The sequence below is a fragment of the Leucopleurus acutus genome, assembly GCF_964270905.1.
Source record: "Leucopleurus acutus genome assembly, chromosome: 1".
Taxonomy (NCBI): domain Eukaryota; kingdom Metazoa; phylum Chordata; class Mammalia; order Artiodactyla; family Delphinidae; genus Leucopleurus; species Leucopleurus acutus.
This window is the reverse complement of record NC_139142.1, coordinates 154,170,764-154,195,581: the sequence shown is the minus strand read 5'-3', so window position 1 is coordinate 154,195,581 and position 24,818 is coordinate 154,170,764. Positions and strand designations below refer to the sequence as shown.

At 49.5% G+C, this 24,818-nt stretch overlaps 1 protein-coding gene across 1 annotated transcript in view; it reads right to left on the bottom strand.

The window, feature by feature from the left end:
* Nucleotides 1–35: 35 nt before the first annotated feature.
* Nucleotides 36–24,818, bottom strand: part of IGF1R (insulin like growth factor 1 receptor) — a gene marked incomplete at both ends in the record, with an annotated part of 300,651 nt that continues 275,868 nt past the window's right edge. The window contains 6 exons of the mRNA XM_082837019.1: nucleotides 36–417; nucleotides 8,546–8,680; nucleotides 14,937–15,066; nucleotides 17,918–18,077; nucleotides 22,034–22,144; nucleotides 22,410–22,639. Of these exons, the coding sequence (XP_082693145.1) occupies nucleotides 36–417; nucleotides 8,546–8,680; nucleotides 14,937–15,066; nucleotides 17,918–18,077; nucleotides 22,034–22,144; nucleotides 22,410–22,639 (1,148 nt within the window). The remainder of the gene's footprint in view (nucleotides 418–8,545; nucleotides 8,681–14,936; nucleotides 15,067–17,917; nucleotides 18,078–22,033; nucleotides 22,145–22,409; nucleotides 22,640–24,818) is intronic.

Genomic DNA, 24,818 nt, shown 5'->3' with positions numbered 1-24,818 from the left:
CGCACGTTACTGTTTGCACGGATCGGGATCCAGGATCAGCAGGTCGAGGACTGGGGCAGAGGCAAGGCCCGCTCCTTCTTGCGGCCCCCGTTCATGTGCGCATAAGGCTGTCTCTCGTCGAAGCTGGCTCGAAGGACCAGCACGCCAGGGCCCGGACCGTTCTCGGCCTTGTGTCCTGAGTGTCTGTCGGGCAGTGGCAGGGAGGACGAGGATGCCGAGGGGTCCAAGGGGACACTCTCCATGTTCTCCGGCTCTAGGTCCAGCTCCTCTGGCTCAGGTGGCTTGTTCTCCTCGCTGTAGTAGAAGGAGACCTCCCGGAAGCCGGGCTCCATCTCGTCCTTGATGCTGCTGATGATTTCCAGGAAGGAAGGCCTCATCTTGGGGTTGTACTGCCAGCACATGCGCATCAGTTCAAACCTGAGGGGAAGACAGACAGAGATGGGCCCAGCCTGGAAGGGGGCCGCGGCCAAGCAGCCCTGTGGCTACTTGCTGTGGCTTCCCCACCTACATGTGTATGGCAAGTGTGCCAAAGCAGTTCTGCGGCCTGTCTGGGCCTCTGGCTTTCTATCTTGATGGCGCAAGTAGCCTCCAGCTTCTCCTGACTTAACGTCCACCAGTGCAGTCACTTCATCCAGACCCAGGACCCTCCACAATACAAAACCCAAACTCTCACTTCCTGAGAAGGACAAATACAGGTTCCACACAAGTCTGCTATTACAGGTATTATTTACATAAAAAACAAACCAGCTTTCTATTTGAAGCATCTCTTGCAGCCACTGATGAAACATTACTTCCAGAATTAGAATGCAAGAAACCTCTGGTTTCTCACTAATAAGGCTGAGCAGTGATCACAGCTTTCCCCACGGTGATCTCGCCTTCAGTTCCACCCATGCTATTTCTACTCTTCCTCCTGGTGGCAGGGGACCGCTGGCAGAGAACTGAGGACAGGCAGTGCCAGGCAGCATGGCTGCAAGACAGAAGGGGCGCACGACCCATGTCTGGCGCCAGGGCTCAGGCTGCTTGCTGCATGCCCTGGGGTGGCAGAGCCGGCCTGGGAGCCCGGCTGCCCTGAACCCAATGAGAGGCCCAGGGGGGCCCTGAGCCAGATGCCAACAAGCCAGCAGGGAGAGCCTGGTGGCAGAGTCCCTGCACAGGCCTGGGGCAGGCAGAGAGGGCACCTGGGCTGCAGCCCCTGGGAAGCCCTCAGAGTCACGTGGCCACAGGGAGCAACCCGGCATTGGGCCTGAGCCCCCAGGGCAGGAGGCTGCACCGGAAAAGCAGGGTGCTGCCGGGACAGCCAGGAAAGGCCCAGGCTCTGACGAGGCTCAGAATGGCCGCAGGAGGAGAGGTGCTTCTTATTAACCTGGAATGCAGAGTGGTCCAGACAAGTAGACCGCTGGCGCACAAAGGAGGTGGCTGAACAAAGGTCCAGGCTGGCCAGAGTGTGGAGAAGGTTCCGAGAAGGGACTGGCCGGCAGTCCTTTCTCAAGAAGACCAAAGTGCCTTCCCTTCCACTTCTGTTCTCGCTAGAAAATTCTATTCTATGTTTTGTTTTAAAACTTCTGGCTAATGAGATAGTTTTCAATAAAAATGGCCAATGGAACTACCCACATCTAGGAAGCTCAAAGCACCCCAAACTGGCTTCTGGCCTCTGTCAGGCTGACACTTGACAGACAGAGCAACTGCCTAAGTCTGGCCCCAGGGAAAGTTCCAAGGAGAGAAAGCCTGTGGGGACAGGAAAACTCCCATGTCGATCCGCCAGCTACCTTGAAAGATATGGGAAAACGGTGTCAGGTCAAGTCAGAGGGAAGAGGATGTGACCTCGAGGGAGGGTGGGAATGGGAGAGAGGCCTGCTTTTTATTGGAACAGAAACACCCGTTTGTTTACATATGATCTATGGCTGCTTTCAAACCACAACTACGAGTTGAACAGTTGAGATGGTTTGGCCTACAAGCCCGAAATATTTACCGTGTGGGCCTTTACAGAAAAAGCTTGTCACCCCTGCTCTAGCGGAAAAAGAATTAGACAAAACATGAAGACTGACTAGTTCTTTCCGCTCCCAACTGAATCACCTACACTAGGTCACAGCACTAACCACACGGTAGTTAATTAATGCTCTCGGTAGTGTTATGGGTGTAAATGGCTTTGCTCTTCACGAGCCTGGGAAGGTGTGTATCATAATACAGCCCCATGTTATAGATGAGGAAGTGGAAGTACCAAGAGATTAAATAATTTGTCCAAGGTTCCCAAACGAGTGAGGGTGGTGCAGGGATGGAGTTCTCGCGAATGGTGTTTTTACACTTTGAACGCCACCGACCTCAGAAAGAGGAATTTTCTCTCAACCTAAACAAGAGAAACCACAGTCCTGCCTGGAGGCTCTCCCTCTCCTGGCCATCCACCGACAGTCACAGGTGTCGTGCGGGCTTTGCAGATAAACTGGCAGCTTGTCCTTGGGTCACATGGCAAACAAGCCTCCTTCCATAACCGCCCCCCTGCCCCCCGCAAAGAAAAAAGGGCCATAAATACATGAAATCCCTCTCCACGGCTCGGCTGCAATTTCCTCTCTGGCCGACTGACTTATCCCTGAATAGAAGCACAGCCAGGGCCAAGGACACGTGATGTGCCCTGGCTCCGTGCCCCTTGGCCTGGGGCTGAGAAGGTGCCACCAGCAGGGGAGGCATGTGAGTGACATCAGCACAAACAAACCACGTGACACCACTTTTAAACCATTCCAGAGTCACGGCCCTTCCACTGCTGCCCATAAAAGGAAGTCTTTTTACTCTGTGGGATTCAAGACCTTGTTTACACTATCTCCACAAGAAAACTTTCCAGTAGACTTTAGAAGGATTTATGAGCTGATAAAACTCCTCTTTAAAAAAGCATGTTTTTTACAACTGGTCAGCTCCAGGGAGCTGGAGTCGTGCTTTACTGAATGCCTGCATCGGAGGCGTGCGTGCACGCAGCCTTCACCTGGGGCAGGGGCAGGACCAGACAGAGCTGCTGCCCTGGTGTGACCCCGGAGGCCGGGTGATGGTCTCATCCGGCTCACTGTCCCCTCCCCATCCCTGGCCCTGCTGTGTGCGGGCAGGCTGCAAGCACGGGCCAAGCGGCCTAGGGCAGCCCAGCACCTAAGCGCTGGCACAGCCTCAGTCCAGGTGAGGACTCACGACAAAGAGCCCGCATTCCAGAGAGGACCTGCAGGGCTCATTTGCGCCCGTTCCTCCCCTCCTGGCAGCCCTGAACAGCCAGGACTGTCTTATGACCACTTCTCAGCCAGGAGGGGCAGTGGGACAGGGGCCTGCCTGACCGCTCACCCCAGGCTACTCTGTTTTGGGGCAGAGACCTAAGGCAGGGCCCGTGCACCAGGGAAGAGCCCACTGCAGGCTAACTGGGCATGAGTGCCATTCCTGACTGTTTGGATCCCATGCAAGCACTGGATTCCCACAAAACTGGCCCAGAATTCCCGACAATGTGGGGGCTTTAATCAGCAACGGGGAAAACCATGTTTGAAAACTGCAAAACCACCAAAGTCTACTGAGTTTTTTCAGACTCATCCGTGAGCTGATGACTCTCTGGGCTAAAAAGTTCAAATTCCTTTCTGAACACTGCACACTGAAGGCCTCCCTGGCAGAGGCTCTTGATGTGTCACACTGTCAAAGTCCCACCCGCAGAGAACATGGTCCATGCTCAGCGCGCACCTCTGCTCCAGCCCGTGTCCCAGCATCAGAGTCCAGTCCTTCCAGTCACCGGACTTGCTGAGGGTGCAGACCACTCCCCACAGTCCCAGCTCTGGGCTGGAGCAGTCAGCACTCACTCAGAGGGGCTCAAGGACATTGGTGGTATGAGTATGGAGACCTGTGTGCAAGAGAAGGTTAAGGACAAGCTTTGTTGTCAATTTAAAATACGGATCCACCATTGAACCACAAGCCGAATCTGTCTCATGCCACTTGCTGATCGATTCACACTGAAATCTCAGGGTTGAGACCCATGGGCCTAGAAACTCTGCAGCCTGGACCATGGTACCTTTCCTCTAAAGCTGTGCACCCTGTTCCACTGAGGGGATCAGGACTGTTGGCTACTTGGGAAGAGCCAGTTTCATCTGCTCCCGGGCATCGCCGGGAAATGATGCTGAGCTGAGGTCCACCAGCAGCCACTGCATATCCGCCCCCTGTTACCCTATGGGTGCCATTCACACCTCTGGAACTGAAGCACACGACCTCTCTCCCACATGGCGGCCCACGATGGCTTTTCGGCAACTCCCGAGGGCTCAGTGACTCTCCTCTCCTCTGAGAGAAACAACAGTCCATTCTTTCATTTTTTGTAATAAAAGAACCCCTCTCCCAGAACACGTCTTCCTTACCTAAGCTCATCAAGAAATTCACAAGGACAATACAGACACTCCTTATAAAACTGACTTGCCTCCTTTCACTTTGTTCTTTGCTTAGAAGGAAAAAAATTTGCTAAGGGGGTTCTAGATGGCGAGGCAGAAATGCCTCCTGAATTATACACTTAATATGCCAGAGTAACCTCTCCATGTAAATTTCCTTGTCACTCTAGGCTGGGAACAGGAAGTATGCTGCCTTTCCCATGGCAGGGGGGTTGCTTCCCAGGCATATTAAATTAATATTAAAACTCCAGTCACCTGGGTGCAGATCAAGTTCAAGAGTCCCACAAATTTCTCAGAGACAATGTTTATTCAAGTCAACGAGAAAGCTCAAAAACAGTACCTCTCCTCCCACCACCCCCAAACCACATGAACAAAGCTCACACCTGCTTTCTTGGACTGTTTCTACGCTTGCTAAAACACCACCACTTCTAGTGTTAGACTCTCTTCTGGCACCGGACACGCTCAGGCCAATTCAGTGGGCATCACTCCTCAAACTCTGTTACTTATGTTTTTGCTCAGAAGGAAGGCTGTTCTTCTAATGGGCCAACAATGAATACAGTGGCTGCACTGTTCAAAGTGGAGGGCAGTCACCTGTGAGGGGGGCAGTCATCAGTAGGGTGTGGTGGCTGGCCTCTGACACCCCAGTGGCCCTCACTTCCTGGTGTCCACGCCTCATATAATCTCCTTTCACATCAAATAAGGCTGCCCGTGTAGCCCATATGAGGTTGTGGACACCGTGGAGCGTGACTTCCAGGCCACAAAGACTGTGGCTTCTGCTCTGATGTGGGAGCAATTGCTCTGGGGTAGGGAAGGCAAGCTCTAGGCCCGCGGGCCAAATCTGGCCAGCTGTCTAATTTTGTAAGGCCTATGAGCTAAGGATGGCTTTTATATTTGTAAATCGTTTAAAAAAAATCAAAGAAGAATAATATTTTGTGACAAAATGAAAGCTATGTGAAATTCAAATTTCAGTATCCAGAAATAAAGTTTTCTTGGAGCACGGCCACACTTGTTCCTGTGATGTCTCTGGCTGCTCTTGTACAACAGCAGAGTTGAGTAGCTGAGTTGAGATCGTAGGGGCCCACAGAGCTGAAAATATTTACTATCTGTCCTTTTGGAGAAAAGGTTTTCTGAGCCCTGCTCTAGAAGAAGCCAGCTGCATGTCACAATGACACTCAAGCAGCATCACAGAGGAACTAAGGCCTCACGTGGCAACTGGTGGCATGAGTTCTGCATCTTGGAAGTGGATCCCAGCCCTGGTCAAGCCTTCAGATGACTGCAGCCCTGGCTGCCAGCCAGACTGTGACCTCAGGAGACCCCCGGCCAGAGCCAGCCAGCTAAGCTGCTCCTGGATCCCTGACCTCCAGAAACTCTGTGAGATAATAAATGCTTATTGTTGTCTTAAACTGTTAGGTTTCGGGTAATGTTATACTGCAATAAAAAAAAGCTGACACAGGTGGAGAGAAGAAGAGTTTCCACCAGGGGCAAGAAAATGCACTAAGTGGCCATGTGCATCTCTTCCATTTTTGGGTCCTGAAGTTTGAAGAGGCTGTACTAGGGAGTCTGTTGGTGAGGGATCCAGGATGCCCACTGCCCCCTTATGCACAGCCCTCTGAGGAGTGGAGCTTCCTGTCATGCGTGGGTGTATCCTGTGTCCCACGTCCAGGACACATGTACGTTTCCTAGTCTGGGTCCATGCTCAGATGATCAGTGGGTACCCCCCCAACACACACACACACACACACACACACACTCATACTCACACACAAACTCACACTCTCATACACACACACACACACACACACATACACTCTCACACAGACTCACACTCATACAGCCACACACAGACACACACTCGCACACATACACACACACACACCCTCATACACACACATACACTCACACAGACACACTCTCACACTCAGACACATACATTCTCACACAGACTCACACTCATACACTCACACACTCTCATGCACTCACACACACACTCACACATTCTCACACACTCACACACACACTCTCACAGACGCTCTCACACACACACAGACTCACACTCTTATACACTCACACACTCTCACACACACTCTCACACTCACACATACACACACACTCTGAGGCAAAGATGTTCCCTTTCCTGCAGCATTCTCTGGCCTCTTTCCTAATTCCACGCAAGCTGTCCCTGGGATAGAACAGGCTTTGGCTGCGCAAATGCTCAGAGGCAGCAGTTAAAGAGCAGGATACCCAGCTGCCGTACCCCTGAAAAAGCAGCGCAGTCAGAGTCAGGAGAACAAGTTCCACCCCCACTCCCCACCCCGCCCTCTACCTGGAGCTTAGGGATTCAGTCTTGGAAGCTACACTAAAAATGCTTTAAAAAAACCCCAAAAACCTTGGTTTACTGACAGGACAATGGTTTCTGCTTCCCAGGCTAAGGCAGTCAGGTTCTAAGACAGTCCCCAAGATTCCCACCCCTGGTGTAAACGCCTTGTATGATCCCCTCACTTGAGTGGGAGGGACTTGTGAATGTGATGAGATTTCACTCCTCCATTTAGGTTTCTAATAATTGACTCTAAGTTAATCAGAAGGGAGATTATCCTGGGTGGATGTGACTTAATCAGGTAAAAAAAAAAAAAAAAGTGCAGCGGTTGAGAGTCCGCCTGCCGATGCAGGGGACACGGGTTCATGCCCCGGTCCGGAAAGATCCCACATGCCGTGGAGCGGCTGGGCCCGTGAGCCATGGCCGCTGGGCCTGCGCTCCACGACGGGAGAGGCCACAGCAGTGAGAGGCCCGCGTACCGCAAAAAAAAAAAAAAAAAGAAAGCTGCTTTGCTGTGAGAAGGCCAATGGAGGGGAAGTGTGGCAAGGACTGGGAGCTGAGAGCTAGCAAGACCCTGGGACCGCAGTCCTACGGCCACAAGGGGCTGACTCCTGCCAACAACCTGCAGGGGCCTGGGAGAGGGAGCCTCCTGAGCCTCAGATGTTCGCAGCTCGGGCTGACATCTTGATCTCAACCTCATCAGACTGAGCAGAGGAGCCAGCACTCCCATTTCCTGATCCATGGAAACCTTGGGAGACCAAATGAACAGAGCTTTCTTGGCTGTTGGGGCCGATTTCCCTGGTACCCACTCGACGTGGCATCTGACTCACATCTGTAAATCACCCCACCATGACGGGGCCCTGCCCAAGTCAGTGCTCACTCAAGGCTGGTGCACGGGTAGGTGGCAGATCTGGGTAGAGCCTTCCACACAGACATGGAGACAGCCCAACAGCTCCTCTGGGGCCCTTTCCAATGTGAGGCCAAATCTGTCCTGAAAAGCACTTCTGGAAAATTCCTGCATTGTTCTTGAAGTATTAGTGGTAGCCTACCTTCTACCTATTGGGATCCAGAAGAATCTTGAGCCCTGCCTTAATGTGCATGTCGAAAGCAAGTCCACTGCTTTCTGTACCTGTCTGCACCTGACGACCCAACCACAGCACACCTGCACATCCTCACACCTGCACACCCTCACACTTTCAGCAGCTCTGACCTCCACTGACAGAGGGGCTTCTCCTAAGAACACTGAGCAGGGAGGACCACGAGGCATCACGGACTGTTTCCCATTATCTGACAGATCTTAGGAACAGAAAGCTACAAGCCAGGGCTGTGCCTGCCGGGAGGCCCCCTGACCGCCTCTAGGTCAGCACAGCCGCTGGAGGAGGCTGCTGAGAGCCTGCCACTCACAGGCCTTTTATGACTTTTGTAAACACTTAACAGGAAAGAAACATGGGGGGACCACAGGTGGTGGCAGCATCCTGGAACCGCCTGCAAAAGGAGGTCTGAGGTCACCCCCACAGGCCTGGAGGAGCCCTGCTGATGGCTAGGGAGCAGCCTGGGACTGTGGCTTAAGAGTAATCAGTGTCATGTTGCTGCATTTTTAAAAAAAAAACTCTGCCTGGAGCAGACCAGCAGGGATTGCTTTGGTCAAGTATTTCACAAAGACGTTTGGCCTGAGAAACCACAATGTAAACTGCAAATCCGAACCCCAGGATTAAGGAAGATGGGGAAGGATTAAGGCACTTGCCCAAAGGGACAGGTTCTTTCCATTAGGATAAACCCTCTTCTTAACTGCTCTGGTCATCCCAGCACCCGCCGGAGCCAGAGGGACCCAGCATATACATACAGCATGTCAGGACAGTTGTCCGGCTTGTCCAGAAGGCCGCCCTCCATGACGAAGCGCAGGACTTGCTCATTGGACAGGCCCTGGTATGGCTGCTCGGCCAGCGTGGCGATCTCCCAGAGGACGACCCCGAAGGACCTACAGGGAGAAAAGAAACGTGAGGTGCTCGGAAAGGGGTGGACAGAGCCACACAGTCCTCTCCCTTTGGGCGACTGGGCGCATGTCGGGCAGCGAGCCAGGCCCCGGGCTAAGTGTGGAACATCCATCCTCGTGTCGTTGAGTCAATGCAGCTCTCAGCTCTGCCAGCTGAGGGGAAAGAGTGTTCAGGGCCCTTGAACAGCCAGCGAGCACGTGATCTCCAATGGGAGCCCCAGGCAAGCTGGGTTCAGGGCCCAGCCCCAGACAGGACCCTGCAGGGCAGCGTCTCCCTAATGTGCTTTTATACCACCAATAATTGAATGCTGGTCCCCAGGCCCGGCTGGGACAGTGATTTAGTGCAAATCCCTGGGACTAAATGCAGCCTGGGACAAGCGAGCTGTTCAACAAGCTCCCCGTTTTAGAAACTTCTACCTAAGTGGTTCTCTACGCAGGAATCCCTGGTTGAGTTTTTAACTCTTAAGGATGCCTGGGCCCCCGACTGATTTCTCTGGTCTGGGGTGGGGGCCTGGGCCTTGGGGTATTGAAAGGCTCAGTGGGGATCTTACAGGTCCAGGAGGGCCTGGGGAGACGAGGGGCTCAGCCTCACAGGTGGGGGACAGAGAAGGGCAGCACTGGCTGGGGTGGGGCTCGCGCACTAGGAAGAATCCTTAGGCCCAGAGTTTAGCCAAGGTGGGGGGAAGGGGGTGGCTGAGGAACCAAGTCAGCAAGGGGAGCAGGGAGTGATTCCGCCTCGCATGCGCTTCTGCCTGTAGGTTAGAAGATCCTACTACTGGAAAACAAACTGAAATAGGTATACACATACACAGAAATTTCAGACTGAGGATGTTAAAAAAGGCAGTGCTGTAATCTGCAAAATAAAGGTGCCTTCCCAGCATACATCAGCGTCTTTCACAAATTCTCCATGGTCTATTTGCCTTTCCATTTGGTTCATTTCCGCAGATTAAAGCCTGCCGCTTGGCCAACCCGAGGGGCTTCCTGGACCTTCCAAAGGCCAGGGGTGTGGGCAAAGCCGCACTGAAAATTCTGGGGCGGCGCTTCCCGCCCAGAGCTCTGCGGATCCTGGCCAAGCCGAGCCAGGAGGGCCGCGGACTTTGTATCAGAATGTTTTACTCGATGCTTCAGCTCCTTTCCATGAACAAAAGGGTTTTGTACAAATTGATGCTGAGAGCAGATGTCAGACATAAATATTTAGAATCTTAGCCCTCAGAGGACAGACCCACCCAAGATCCTTTTGAAACTCAGTGACCAAGAAATAGTCTTGGTATTGCACGAGAGACCTAGGAAAGTTGAAAGCCTGGAGGCCCAAATGCAGTGTTCGCAGGCCCAGCCGAGGGCAGTGGGCTCCCTCCGTCGACCTGGGCTGGGGGATCTCCGCAGACTGAATGGGCCCGGTCACCTAGGTCTCTGGCTCAGAGGCCACGGCTCCCAACTCCACCTCTGAAATGTGGTACCCAACTGACGGCAGGCCTGGCCTGAGAAATCACCTGAAAATGCGGTTTCTCCCAGCCCCACGTCCCCCTCCTGTCCCCCACGTTCCTCGGCTGTGCCAGCTACTGTCAGGTTGCCAGTGCCCACCGAACGGCGCCCATGCTGACCTCTCAGCACCTACCGCCCCACTCCAAGCTCTGGGTTACTGTGGACCCTTGACCTTAATGTGTCTCAACTCTGTCTCGCCACGCTGATATTGCCAAATGTCTCCTAGGAGATGCCATCAACCCTGTGGAGAACCACTGCTAGTGTAACATCACTGAAACGAGAACCACAATTCTAGTATAAAGTCAGAAGCTCATGCATTTAGCTTCTCTCCTAAGTGAATCAAAGAAATTCTTCAGAAATTAAAAAGTGTTTCCCAACAGGTTTGGGGCAGTCGAGGAAAAAGATATTAACTTTCTTAGAGAATGCCACTTTCCTTTGTAAAGAAGGGGAAAAAAAATCCTTTTCTTCTGTCCTGCTCAGTTCTCAGCTGGGGCTCTGTATCAAAAGACAGATTAACAAGAGAAAGGGTACAGATTTTTTTAATATAAGTTTTACATGACACAGGAGCCTTCATAAGGAAATGAAGACCCAACAAAGTAGTAAAACCTAAACATTTTTTATATTAGTTTTGATGAAGAGCACAAAGTCATGGAGAAAGGGGGACAGGACAGAAGGAGATGAGCAAAGGGTACAGTGAACTGGGGAAACCAGCAAGACTTGTTAGTTCAGATTCCTCTTGGTGTCTTAGGAAATAAGGATGCTTCTTTCCTCCAGGGCATATAAGGGTCATAAGCCTGCTTCAGGGGAAGGTCAGAGTCCTTCCTGCAAATTCCACTTCTCGACTCCTTCAGCTTAGAAGAGTCCACATGCCAACAACAAACTCCTACAGTATAGCACGGGGAACTATATTCAATAGCACCCTGAGGTCATCCTTCCCACACCTCCTCAGATAACCCCCACAGCTTGCCCGTGCAGGCTCAGACCTGCCCAAAGGTCTGCTCCCCTCCTTTCGTCCCCCCAGCACATCCTCAGTGCAGATGGTCCCCCTTGCCTGGCCTGCAGGACGCCTCCTTTTTGGCACCAACATCTTACTCAGAGGAGCTTCACACTCTAGCTAACGTGAACTTCTTAAAACACGGCTCTAAGTCACTCTCCGGCTCAGAAGCCTCTCCTCACGGAGACTGCAGAATTAGTCCCAAACCCCTAACAAAACAGCCAAGGCCTCACTTGAGCTCTCTTCAGCCTAACTCCCTTGAGGAAGTCCCACCATCCTCTACACGAACTAAGCGCTTTCCACCACCATGGTTTCCCCCAGTGTTCCCACCGCCAAGAGCCCACTTCCTCACTGTTCGGAAGGTGAAAGTCCATACTTCAAGGTGCCCCACGACTCCCGATCTTCGGGGAAGGGGTCTGTGATCCCAGCCTGTCAGGGTCGCTTCCTGTTCTCTATAAGACTTCATCCCTCAGGGACAAGGACCATGTCTCTAGGCACCCTGGTTCTTGCACACGCTGAGCACTGTGCCTGGGCCACGCCAGGTCCTCACGATCACACACATGAAAGAACACAGAAGGTGACAGAGCCGGCTCTCCACAAAGGCTTTCCCTGGAGTGACTCTGGTTTGATGTCAGTGTCACCTGTCTGTGAGGGCCTGGCATCCGGGCGTCCTTCCCAGGACATGACTAGCTGAGTTCAACCATTTTTCTGCCCCAAGGTATGGAGGCTAAAGCATCTCTACCCAACACCAACGTGCCTCCCTGTCATCAGAAGTTGTCACAGGGGCCATTTAAACATCTACTGAGGGGCTTCCCTGGTGGCACAGTGGTTGAGAGTCTGCCTGCCGATGCAGGGGACACGGGTTCGTGCCCCGGTCCGGGAAGATCCCACACATGCCGCGGAGCGGCTGGGCCCGTGAGCCATGGCCGCTGAGCCTGCACATCCGGAGCCTGTGCTCCGCAACGGGAGAGGCCACAACAGTGAGAGGCCCGCGTACCACAAAAAAACAAAACAAAACAAAACAAAAACATCTACTGAGGTTCTGCAGACATCCCCAAACAGACCTTACCTCACAGATGGAGCAGCTGAAGTCCACAGATACCCCATGGTTTGACCAAGGCCACACAGCCAGAGACGCTGAGAAAGATGCAACACCTGCATGCTTTTCCGAGCAGGTCATTTACAATGTGGCACTGGCATTTAATGCCTCATGCAAAACCAAGCTTTGAATTTTATGGATTTAATCTTTAAACATTAGATAAATGCCTCTGTGTGAAGTCTTTTCTAATTTCGAGCATTGGGGCTGTTTTCCCAAGTAAGGGACAACTTGGTGTGAGACTCACTTCAATTCCAGTGCTGGTTAAAGTCAGCATTCAATAATTATACCTCCTCATACAAGGACGAGATCTGTCAATGTCCCACCCACCAGCAAATCGAAACCTACAGAGATATCCACATTACCAGCTGATGTGAATTCGCCACTGAAGAACCAAATAACTCTAGGAGGGAGCAACCAGCCCTGGATATTTGTGGCCATTTGGAAAGCTTCTCTGTAAGTCAAGAAATGAAGACTGTTGTAGGGTGATTCAGTTGCCCAGGAAGGAAACACACCTTCAAGCCATGGATTTCCCCCTCCCCAGTCCTGTGCCTGGTTCCCTCCATGCCTGGAGGGCACACCTGTGTCTTCTAACCCAAAGGAACCATTTGCAGGGACACAGTGCTACAAGAGAGCTATAGGAGGTACCAGGACAGTGCCCAAGGGCCTGGGAATAACGTCTCCAAGGATAGCAGGAAAACCTAAAGATGTTCCACCTAGAGAAAAGAGACCATTTCCTTGTGACTCCAAGGCCTGTCTTATCAAAAACAGCAGGTTGTGCAACCGTGCTACAGAGAAGGGCCAACGGGGTGTCAGCAAGAGGCCGACTTAAGCATAGCATGAGAAAGACCTGCAAAACCCAAGGATGTCTTAAGGATTAGGGCTGTCTGTCTTTATGAGAGAGGAATTAGCACTCCCTGGAAATATGTGAGCAGAAGCTCAAAAACCAGCTGTCAAAGATGCTGTAGATGGGGTGTGGGGACGGGTCCCGACCTCAGAGTATCTTCTGATCCTAAAATTCTAGGGTATCTTCTGCAAAGTCAAATACAATTCTTTGTATTTCTTTCTAGACTTTAACTATTTAGGGATGCCTGTTTTGTACCATTGAATATACTCAAAAATGATTTTCATTCCTTCAAGAGGGAGCACTTTAGATCCTGGGGAGCTAAGAAGCCTTCCATATTCTCCATTGTCCTAGCCTACCCACCTTACCAGTGTTATCCTCAAAGGCTATGTTAAAAAAAAAACAAAACTAAAGCACTGTCAAAGCCTGAACATGAATGGAATGAATATGAAATCCCTACTCTTGTTTATATATATTTTTTCTTACTGGTTCATAATGTCTATGTCATCAAATGGGAGAAAAATGGCAATGAACACCCTTTACTGCTGCTTGTTGCAATTGCTGCTAACCAGAATTTGGTAAACTTAGCCTGTGAGATATTAACAACTCTAGTTTTATCTTCCTGCCCTGCCTCTGTTTTCCCTGGCTCTCGTGGTTTTCTATTTTACTGCACTGTAAGCTGACCTCAAAGTTGTTGGAAGCATGGATCCTAGAATAAACAGATGCGGGTGTGGGCCCAGGCCTGTCCTCTCCCCATCATCTCGATATCTAAAAATGGTGTCGAACACTTTGATTTGACTGTGAAGAGGGAACCATCTTGAACAGGCTGATTGCAAAACAGATCTCACACTTGAGCTCAAGAAGAAATCATGCTTTGCTGGGTCATATTCAAATGCTATTTCCAATTCGCACCTGTCTTCAAAATAGGATCCAAGGCCCTTGATCCCAAGGTTCACGAGGTTAAAAAAAAAAATGATGTCGGTCACTATTTAAATAGCTCCTCTATGTGCTCATCCCTACAGCTGGAGTAAACAACTACCATTTCTGTAACCCACCAGCAACGGGATCTCCTGAGAGGACAGCCAAGAAACTAGCTGACGTTCTAGAAGGTAGACGTGCCAGGGCCTTCGCCTGCCAAGAACCTCAATCGTATTTCAGAAACTGACCACCTCTCCACAATGTTGCTGAGGAGCCGCAATAAACAATACTATCAAAAGGCCTCTGCATCCGCAGCTGATGCACCTTCTACCCCAAGATACGTCCATGACTAAGGCAGACATTTTGCTTTCCACACCATCCCTGGGTCAACAATGATAGGTGCCCATTGGAAGAGGACAGACAGCAGATGGAACCAATAGGAAAACACATCAAGACTCATAAGCTTTGGGTCTAAAATAAGCAGCATCTGCAATCTGAAGGTTTAATTAGGTGAAGCAACCACCTCCCCAAACACACACATATGCACACATGTGCGCACACACACGTCGCATCTATTTATTGTGAAAGAAAATGAGAGAAGGCAGGTGGGGAAGAAGCAGAAAGAGGTAAAACTTTCTGGCTTGTCCCCATACCCTAGCCCCTGGTGGTGTGTCTCCAGGACTCCCAACCACTCGGTGAGCAGCTAAGCATTGAAAGAAATGTTGGTCCCACAAATTCTTTAGACCCCACAAGTGCCCACTGACAACAGGAACACGTCAGTGATGAGGGGGTGGCCCCCATCACACTTAGTCAAAGCCGGAAACGGGTAACAATGAACAGAAAACAGGAGGAAAGGAAAGGACTCGTGGGGGCCGGGGGCTGGCATTACAGGAAAGGTCTCTCGTACCAGACGTCAGAGTGCGTGGTGAAGACTCCATCCTTGAGGGACTCGGGGGACATCCAGCGCACGGGCAGCAGCCCCTTCCCTCCCTTCCGGTAATAGTCGGTCTCATAGATGTCTCTCGTCATCCCAAAATCTGTGAGGAGGAGAGAAGGCACGAGAGTTACCCCATGTGAGTAATGTCGGGGGAGAAGCAAAGAGGCACAGTGACGTCTCAGAGGAGGGTCCTGTGCCCACAGCCAAGTCCAAGGGGAAACTGGCTTTAGGTAGGCCGATATCCATGCTGCCACCTGATGAGGCAGAAACCGTAGGGGAGGACCGGTGAGTCACATGACAAGCAAATGCCCAGAAATCTCTGCCTTTAAATATATTTACAATGTGATTCTTTTAAGAAGGTAGCTCCCTCATTGCATTTAAAATGAGAGGCATCTTACAAATTATCAGGACCCATAGTTTATCAGGAAAATATGTACTGAGTAGAGCAAAGGTCATTTGTATGTGGTTTAAAAACATGATCAAATAGCCAGGAGCATGTTGACTTTTATTTACTTAGTAACACTGCCTCATTATCAGAGGAAAGAAAGCAGTTTCACCATCTAATAAGGGGGAAAATATTGAGAGGACCAATTCACGATGAAAAAAGTACACAGTAAGATGCCTAAGAGAAGGTATTTACTAGGCCCCTGAAGCTATTACTCAATAATGTTTTTCAACATAATACTCCCACTCATTTTTGAAAATGTCTTCCATTTTCCATGTCTCTAGAAGATGTCACATAATTATGTTTGATGGCAGGCTTGCTTTATAATCCTAAATTATTGCTTCTTTGTCAGATTTTGATTTTCCACTCAATCATGTAAACTTTTCTTACAGGGACTCTTCCGTTCTCCTTCCCAGGAGAAAGGGCTGCTCTCCTTTTTAAAATGTTCATTTATGTCTCTAACTCTGCCACAAAGAGGTAAGGCTACAAAGCAAACACAGAGAACAAAGTTCCTTGGACGTTAATCAACATAATTTCCTTGTACTATGCTAACGGCCATCGAATTGCCTCTGATAAAACTGCTTGTCATATTTGTAATCCATGGGACACTGGGCATTAGAAAAACATTTTTGAATCCTAGCGAAGAATAAAAACGAAGTGCTAAAGTCTTATCTCTGAATTATCCAGTGACGTGCAAATAGAGGATCTGCTTTTCCTTGCACAAAAAGGAAAGACAGAAATCCCAGAAAAAAAGCACAGATTATTTCCTCCTTAACCCAAAAGAAAAATTTCAAATTTCAGGAAGAAAAAACACAGTACAAAGAAAACATCACTATAAATATGCCACATGGTTAAACAGCAAATAGAGTCCTTGCTGATTTGGACTTCCAATGGCAAGTGGCACAAAAACAGCTCTCCCGCAGTGAGGGCGAGCAGGGAAGTAAAGCAGAAGGAACTGAGTTAGGCCACAGACACTAACGTCTCCATTTCCGAGGACCTGCCCCCACACCCAGGACGTACGTGCCTGGTGCCTTCCTGCACCGAGTCTTTCCCAGCATCTCATGGCTCTCTTACAGCATCATCCCCATTTCAGAGGTCAAGAAATTGGGGCTCACAGAACTTAAAGACACTTGCCGCAAGCCTCACGTCTGTTAGTGGCAGAACCGGGATTTAGTTTAGTTAGTGCCTGCCTGGCTCTGCAGCTGGGGAAGGGGAGCTGGTTGGCATCTCTGTGGGAGCAATCTGGGTCCTCGCTGAGAAGGGAAGGGGAGGGAGCAGGGTACACAGAGGAAGCCCAGGCAGCAGCCATAGGGGCTCTTCCCTGAGAGCCCCAGGGCAAGACAGCCTCAGACTTTCAGGGGTGTCAAATGTGTGGATGCCTCAAAGGGCCAATCCAAGGACACATGGAATAACTGATGGCCAAGGATATTTGCTATACGATATGGCTCCATCCATTACCTCTACCTCTTACAAATGAAAGATAAAGATGCCTATCCCCACTTGGGAAACCATGCTAGAGGGGATACTCATTGCTCACCAAAGGGCCAAAATATTCATTCAAATTCATTGTTAAAAAAACCCCCAAAACACTGCTAAAGGAAGGCGAGCACTTCCAGAACAGACAGTTCAAGAGCTAGACAAAGAGGTTTAAATAGTTTTTGGATGTAAAGTCTTCCTGTAGCTTCTCAGGATAAATATTCAGCATTTTCCTGAAACATCATCATCTCACAGTGGGAAGAGCAGGTGGTTCCCATGCAGCCCTGATGTTTTATGTGTTTTATCAGGCAGATTCAAGGATCAAAGTAAAAACCAAACCTAAAATCCGAAGTAAATTCCTAACAAGTGACCACCCCCCTTTTTTGGTGTTACAGTGGGTGGTGGCAACAAGGGGTCTAAGGAGGAGTTTAGTTAGCTAATAAGTAAGGCTTGCAACAAAGATCAAGAGCTCCGAGGTTGACCAGCTCGGGTGTGAACCCCAGAAAGCAGCGGTCTTCCCTCATCCTGTAACCACTTCTGCTCTGTGCACGGGCTTCACCATCGGGGACCTCACCTCTTAGAAAACGCCATGGACCCCCAGTTGTTGTGAGGCAGACAATGTTCCTTGTAAGCTGGAAAACTGGAAGACATACTGGTAGTATGGAGGGCAACTTTTAGGCACAAGTCAAAATCACCTGAGGACACTGTCTCAACCATTTTTGGAAACAAAGCTTAGAACTGTTCTGCCAAGAAACGCCTCAAGTGCCAGTAGAGGCAACCTCACGGACCATGGCCTCAGCTCACCCTTGGCCACTGCCTGGACCACTGCGCCCATGCACTATCAGGATTAGAGCCAGGCTGGCTGGGTTTGTGACTATTGACTGGACACAATCACATTATTCAAGAGAGTAAGACTCTGCAGTCACGGGACGCATTGGAAAACCTCTCCACAGGCAGGCTAATGCCCACTTGGTCCCTAAAACATGTGCGAGTTTAGTTCTTGCTCAGATCTGGAAAGCTAAGGACACACCTCCGATTTTGACTGTGAAATCTTCGGCCACCATGCAGTTCCGGGCAGCGAGGTCTCTGTGGACAAACTTATTGGCGTTGAGGTATGCCATGCCATCTGCAATCTCTCCAGCCATCTGGATCATTTTGCTTAGGCTGGGAGGTGCTAGGACTGGATTATTCTGTTGGAGATTAAAAAAAAAAAAATCCACGTGAGAATTTAGGAATTTTTCCCTCCCCGTGTTCTTTCACGGTTTGCAAATCCACCTTTGTTCAATCTGAGCACCACAGGTCATTCTGCTAAGAAACCAGGAGTGGCTCAGAAGGAGGCCATGGCACTTGCCCTCTGACCACATCACAAAGCTGCAGAGAGAAGCACCTATTAGCACAACTTGGGAGGACCAGCATCTTCGATTTTGGGTGGGGCCAACATCATTTAAAGTGAAACCAGCAATTTTTGATATTAAAAATTCTGGATACTCAAATTCCAATTAGTGTATGTGTTCCTTTTATTTCTACAATCCAACTCCATACAGGGAAAAGGAGGGAGAGGACATTACAAAGGCCATGTGGAAATAAGCAAACGGGTTTCTTGAATGGACACTGGATGTGTTATTTCCTACATTAAATTATTTAATCCTTTTCTTTCCCTTCAACTTTCTTCTAAAGTACAAAACCATCAAGATGAATTTGTTCACCTTACAGAGTGGCATTCCTTGGATTATTATCTTCTGCGGGTGCTGAGGAAAGCAAGCCCTTGACAGTTCATTTAAGTCCAGCAGAAGCTTATTCTGGAGGGGACCAATGTCCAACAGTGACAGGTAACACGGATAAACGTTTCCTCTTTGCAGAGAAGGGCAACATACTGACTTCAGAATTGAGAAGAAATACCCCCAAATAATAAATCCATTTAGAAAAGTTTTACATAAAATGTGTGTCCAAGCCTCTTTATCCTAAAAGAAAGTGTAGAAACCCATCAGCACCCCCAGTTTAGATGCTGACCACCTCTTGTTTGTGTGAGGTCAACAGACTTTACCTCAGTTTCCCTGACTACAGAGCATCTGTCACAACACAGCAAAGCCATCCTGCTCTGACAGGTCCCACACGTCCCCTTCCCAGCTCAAACCCTGCGCCACAGGAAGAACATGTCTGGGCTTTAGGATCAGAGAGTCTGGCCTCCTGCCTGGGCTCTTTCACATGGGGTCGAGGCGGGGTCACTGCCGGGAGGATGACCTGGGACCATGCATGGCAAGTGTCCGCCAGTGCCTGGCCAAGGTCCACACCCAGGGAATGCTGATTTCGCCCAGTGAGGTGCTAGTTTCTGCCCCAAAGCTGGCTTCTAGGAGCAGTATAACAACTCTCCAAGTACTTGGGGGTTGGTTCCCTACACTTGAATTCTGAAGCTACTATCAGGACTGTCTGTGTCTGTGATTTAAAATCCTCATTACTGAGTTGCCTGGGGAAGTGATGTGATGACCCAAAGGGTAAGCCAAAACTACCCCCTTCCTTTACAAAGGGGCCTTGCTTAGAGGAGCCTTTTTCCCTCAGGACCTAACATTCCCTTTAACCTTTTCAGGGCTTTAGATATGCACGGTACACCAGGAAATTGGCAGGTAAAATGTTAACTTTATGTTCATAATACTTAAGTCGTGGAATATTAAGTTAGGCGCTTATTAGAAGTGGCGCTTCATAATATTAATATGAAAAACAGAATCAAAAAAAGGAACCTGATTTTAAGTATTGAAGGAGAGGGCTGACATTCTGTCAGTTCATGGTGCTAATACTGCCATTCTTTCAGACGTCTTAGAAAACAGAAATATTTAACTTGCTTAAAACTACTTAAGACGCGTATACACAAGCATCCGCATTTAGTGAGGGAAATGAATGAATCTTCACTGGGGGAAGATGCCAAGTAGAATATAATGAAACCACAGGATAAGCATACGTATTTTTATACTTGACATGGGTTAGAAAGAACAACTTTAAATCTGACAAATCTAAAAGTGACTTTTTGGGGGGGCTTTCCTGGTGGCGCAGTGGTTAAGAATCCGCCTGCCAATGCAGGGCACACGGGTTCGAGCCCTGGTCCGGGAGGATCCCACATGCCGCGGAGCAACTAAGCCCGTGCGCCACAACTACTGAGCGTGTGCTCTAGACCCTGTGTACCACAACTCCTGAAGCCCGGGCGCCTAGAGCCTGTGCTCTGCAACAAGAGAAGCCACCGCAATGAGAAGCCCACGCACCGCAACGAAGAGTAGCCCCTGCTCACCGCAACTAGAGAAAGCCTGTGCGCAGCAACGAAGACCCAATGCAGCCAAAAATAAATAAATTTTTTTTTAAAGTTAATTTTTCATCTGAAAAGGACTTTAGTAGTCATCTTGCCCAACCCTCTTATTTTACACATAAGGAAACCAAGGCCCAGAGCCTGAAGCAGCCACCTGAGGACGTAGACAGGTAGTGGCAGAGCCAGGACTAGGGCTATGTGTTGCAAATTTTTATTCTGTGCCTGAAACTGGGTACGAAGGAAGTAAGTGCTTCAGACTTTTCAGAGGTGCCTTAAATGAATCTGATAAGAAACGTACTGCCACATCTCCAGTTACCCAGCTGATGAAGCTTTTCTCCTTTGTGCTGGCTTGTGTATTACAAAGTGAGCTGGGAAAAGATCCAGGGGAGCTGGGGACCCACGCTGGGTAGAGCAGAGGGTGGGTGTGTTGCAAACCGCCCTGCTCAGGGCCTCAGTCCACACTGGGCCTCACGGACCTTGCAGAACCACATGCATCATCTGCTGTGAGTAAAGGAAGCAACGTGTAATAAACAAGTGCTTGGAACAAAAATTAAGGAACTACTACTTGGGAGATGATTAAGTTGCCAATTAAAAGAAGAAAACAAAAGATTAAGCTCAAACAGAGAAAGGCTACAGACATTCAAGAGGGGTAGAGAAAGGGGAGGATCCCAGGCACAAAAGCAGACCCAAAGCTTCCTCAACAGGCAGCAAAGTCAGGGTCCAAGTGAGGACTTGAGACCCACCAAGGCAGCCAAGTGAAAGGCAGATGTTGCTGGTATCACTTCTAAGTGTTTATCTCCCAGTTTACTCTTAAAAGTCGTTCCTCCAGGGCTTCCCTGGTGACGCAGTGGTTGAGGGTCCGCCTGCCAGTGCAGGGGACATGGGTTCGTGCCCCGGTCCGGGAAGATCCCACATGCCGTGGAGCAGCTGGGCCCGTGAGCCATGGCCCCTGAGCCTGCGCGTCCGGAGCCTGTGCTCCGCAACGGGAGAGGCCACAACAGTGAGAGCCCTGCGTACCACAAAAAAAAAAAAAAAAAAAAAGTCACGCCTCCAAATGTTACAAAGCTGGGTTCATGGGGAGACACCATGGTAACACAAATTGATATTTTTTTGATACTAAGTAGAAATCACTGTGCAGCTGAGGTGATGATCATTCAGGAGCTCAAGCAAGACACTGATTCCGGATAAAGCCTGAAATGTGGATGCAGGGCTTGAGAAATGGGGCTCCCTCGGCTCAAAGGCTCAGATTGCCCACAGGAGGGGAAGGGGTACATGTCAGGTGGGGGGGGCCTGTGAGTGAGTGGGTGTCTGCGCACAGAGCTGGGAGGGAAACCACCCGGCACAAGAATCAAGTCAACCTGACAGTGAACTCTGACAAGCACGACACTGAGCTACACTGGGTCTGGGATGGACAGGAAACATAATGGGCTAGATGGGGATCCACTAAGAACCAAACAAGAGAAAGCCGGTCCAGGAGAGAAGGCAGTGGAGGAGACAGGCACTCCTGGCTGGGGTGGGGGGCAGGAAAGGCTCCAGGGAGGGAGCAGCGCAGACATGGTCTGTGGGTGGGAGTCAGAGAGAGACGGTGGTAGAGGAGGTGACTGGGGGTGGAGGGAATAATGTAGCAGCAAAAGCACACAGGGGTTTGAGTAATAGGGTACCTGCGGACTGGCAAGTGCCTCTCACAAAAGATCCAGGTCTCTCTCTAGTCAGGGAACTCCTTCATATACAGGACCAAGAACCAAGCACGGGGCAAGGAAAGTGAAAGGATTTAAGGACGCAGTATCTTCTGGGGGAAGGTTCTAAAGGAAAGGGAACAGTTAACATGGGATGTCAGTGAAAATCAAAACTGACCTCCATTTCTGGCCTCAGAGACCGGAGATAACTTTTGAGGTCCCCCCGGGTCATCAGTTCCATGATGACCAGCGTCGGCTGGCCCTGGGATACCACGCCCAGCAAGCGCACCTGTGAGGAAGGACAGAGAGAAGGGCTCAGAGGGTGAGGGCTGCCCACGACTGCGGCTCTCCCACCGCTGGGACCATCTGGCCCAGAGCAGAGCCCATACGATGGGCCACTGGGGCTCACGGGCCAGCCCTGCATCACATCCAGAACCTTCGTGTGCACAGTGTCTAAAGGAACAGTGGGGTGATGGGGGGGATCCCTACAGAAGACAGGGCGAGACAGCAAACCCACAAGTGTGCTCCCCAACACATGGGGGCCCTTCTCTTACCACGTGGTGACAGTTGAACTCCTTCATCACCGAGGCCTCGTTGAGAAACTCAATCCTCTCGCGCATGCTGGCGGCCTCGTTCACCGTCTTAATGGCCACCCTGGTCTCAGGCTCATCCTTGACCACGCCCTTGGCGACACCTTCGTAAACCATCCCGAACGAGCCCTGTCCCAGCTCCCGGCTCATGGTGATCTTCTCCCGGGCGACCTCCCACTCGTCAGGCACGTACACTGGGGAAGAAGAGGCCAGAACTGAAACAACGTGCTTTGGGCAAACTCCAGGCCAAAGAGGGCAAGATGCCACTTCCTAGAACCCACGGAGGAGAACATCAGGAGACAAGGATATGGCTTGTTCTGGAATCTCCCACAGGCTGTGGATTTCAGCAAGGCCACTGTACAGTCAAACACTAAAATTTCAAGTCCTCAAGGAGTTCTAGATAGTTCAAAGATACCAACAGCATATAAAAACCAGAAAGTCGTCCAATTTGAGATGTTGCTATAAGTATAAAATTCATGCTGGATTTCAAAAAATAATGTAAATATTTCAGTAACTTTTTTACTGACTGCATATTAAAACTGATAATATTTTGGATACACTGAGTTAAAGAAAACCTTATCAACATGTATTTCACCTGTTTCTTTTTCCTATTTTATTGTGGCTACTAGAAAAATTTCAGGTTTCTTATGGGACTGGCCCTATATTTCCATTGGTAGCTCTGCTCTAGTCTGGACAGTTTCTCTGGCCTTGCCAGAGACCCTGGAGGGATGAACGAGGTACGGAAGCAACTGAGCTCTGGCACCGAGGGGCATTCAGTGGTGACCAGCATGGAGGGACAGCTGATGAGAAGGACCTCCCCAGGGCTTAGGCCTGGGGCCTGTGAACTCAGGGACCTCCCACCACTGGGGTGAGGGGCTGGGGGGGTGGGCCTTGGTAATGACTAAGCCTGAATATGATTTCCTGTCCAGCCTATGCTTCTGGTCAGATTCAATTTGGTTTAAGTAAATAAATAAATAATTCTAGGCAGGAGGAAGGAGAAAGAAAGAGGGAAAGGAAGAAGGGAGGAAAGAAAGAAAACAAAACAGAGGATTCATCCTACCACTCTGATGGGTAGGCGAGAACTAAAATAAAATCAACCTGTTCTACAGCTCCATAAGAAATTTCAATTATTATCATATTCTTCTAATGCTGTGTGCTTACGTCCTTGCCTGAGAGGGGAACCCTTGGCATGCTCCACTGGTAGGAAAGAGGTGGTCCTGGCTTAGAAATGCAGGACTGAGAACCTGGGATGGCATCTGTTTGCCTTTAGGCTTTCAGATGTTAACCGTGGGCCTGTAGCTGGATGTAAGAGAAGCCGTGGATTGACAGCTATATTCCGACACCCCCAAGTCCCAGGTATCTACCTTTAAGTGATATCTTAAAGCAAAGATGCCTATAAATTAGGCCCAGGAGATACCACCAATTTACACCTCTAAGGAATTTCCAATATGGACTATGTTAATCAATCTAGAATTTTCTTTCACATACATTTTTGCATTTCATAGTACGTATGTATGTGTTCAGGAATTTCACAAATGGAATTACAACCTCCATATGGCTTAGACAGTTTATAGCCCTGAAGAAGGGGCTGATGCTCACTTAGGAGAGTCAGTATGCAAGACAACCCAGTAGATAAGACTCTTCCTGATACCCCTCAGAAAGTATAAAGAGACACTGTATACATCCATTTATCTCTGAAAATCCAGGCTTGCTTTTAATCAGAATTAACGATGTAACACACCATGAAACATGGAGTTAAAACCAATCACATTCATTCCCTGGGAGGTAGCTGATTCAACCCAATAGCTCTGACTTTAGCCAGCAGTCCTAAGCCCTGCCAGGCAGGAGAGGTTTACGTGCACAATGTTATCAGCGTTTCCCTGGAGGGGATTTTCAGTGTACTCTGGAGAATGGTGACATGCAGATTAGCTTTTGGAGAGAGAAGTTTTTAAAGCATTTTTGAACTGCAATGTCATTTTGTTGCCCCTTGAGGAAACTAGCTATAAGATGCTTGTCAAAAGGCTGAATAAATTAAGTTCAAATAAGGTGACAGTCTTCCTACCTGTTGGCCTGGGTGACAATAAGTTTTGTTTGTTTGTTTTGTTTTTAAAGAATCAAGAAATATTATGAAGGCACTCTGGAAAGACACAAAATTTGAATTCAAATCGCCCGTTAGAGTCTGATATGATTGTATTTGTGCTCTCTCTAAACTTCCTGGATCCTTTACAGTCAAAGCTACAAATGTCAATCTTCTGGCTTTATTTCAAAACCGAGCAGATTTTTGCAGTAGCCTTACTCCACACTGATAGAGCGGGAAGTGGACTTGCATTTTCCTTATAAATTCCATTAAGTGTGTAATGACTCCTCACCTTA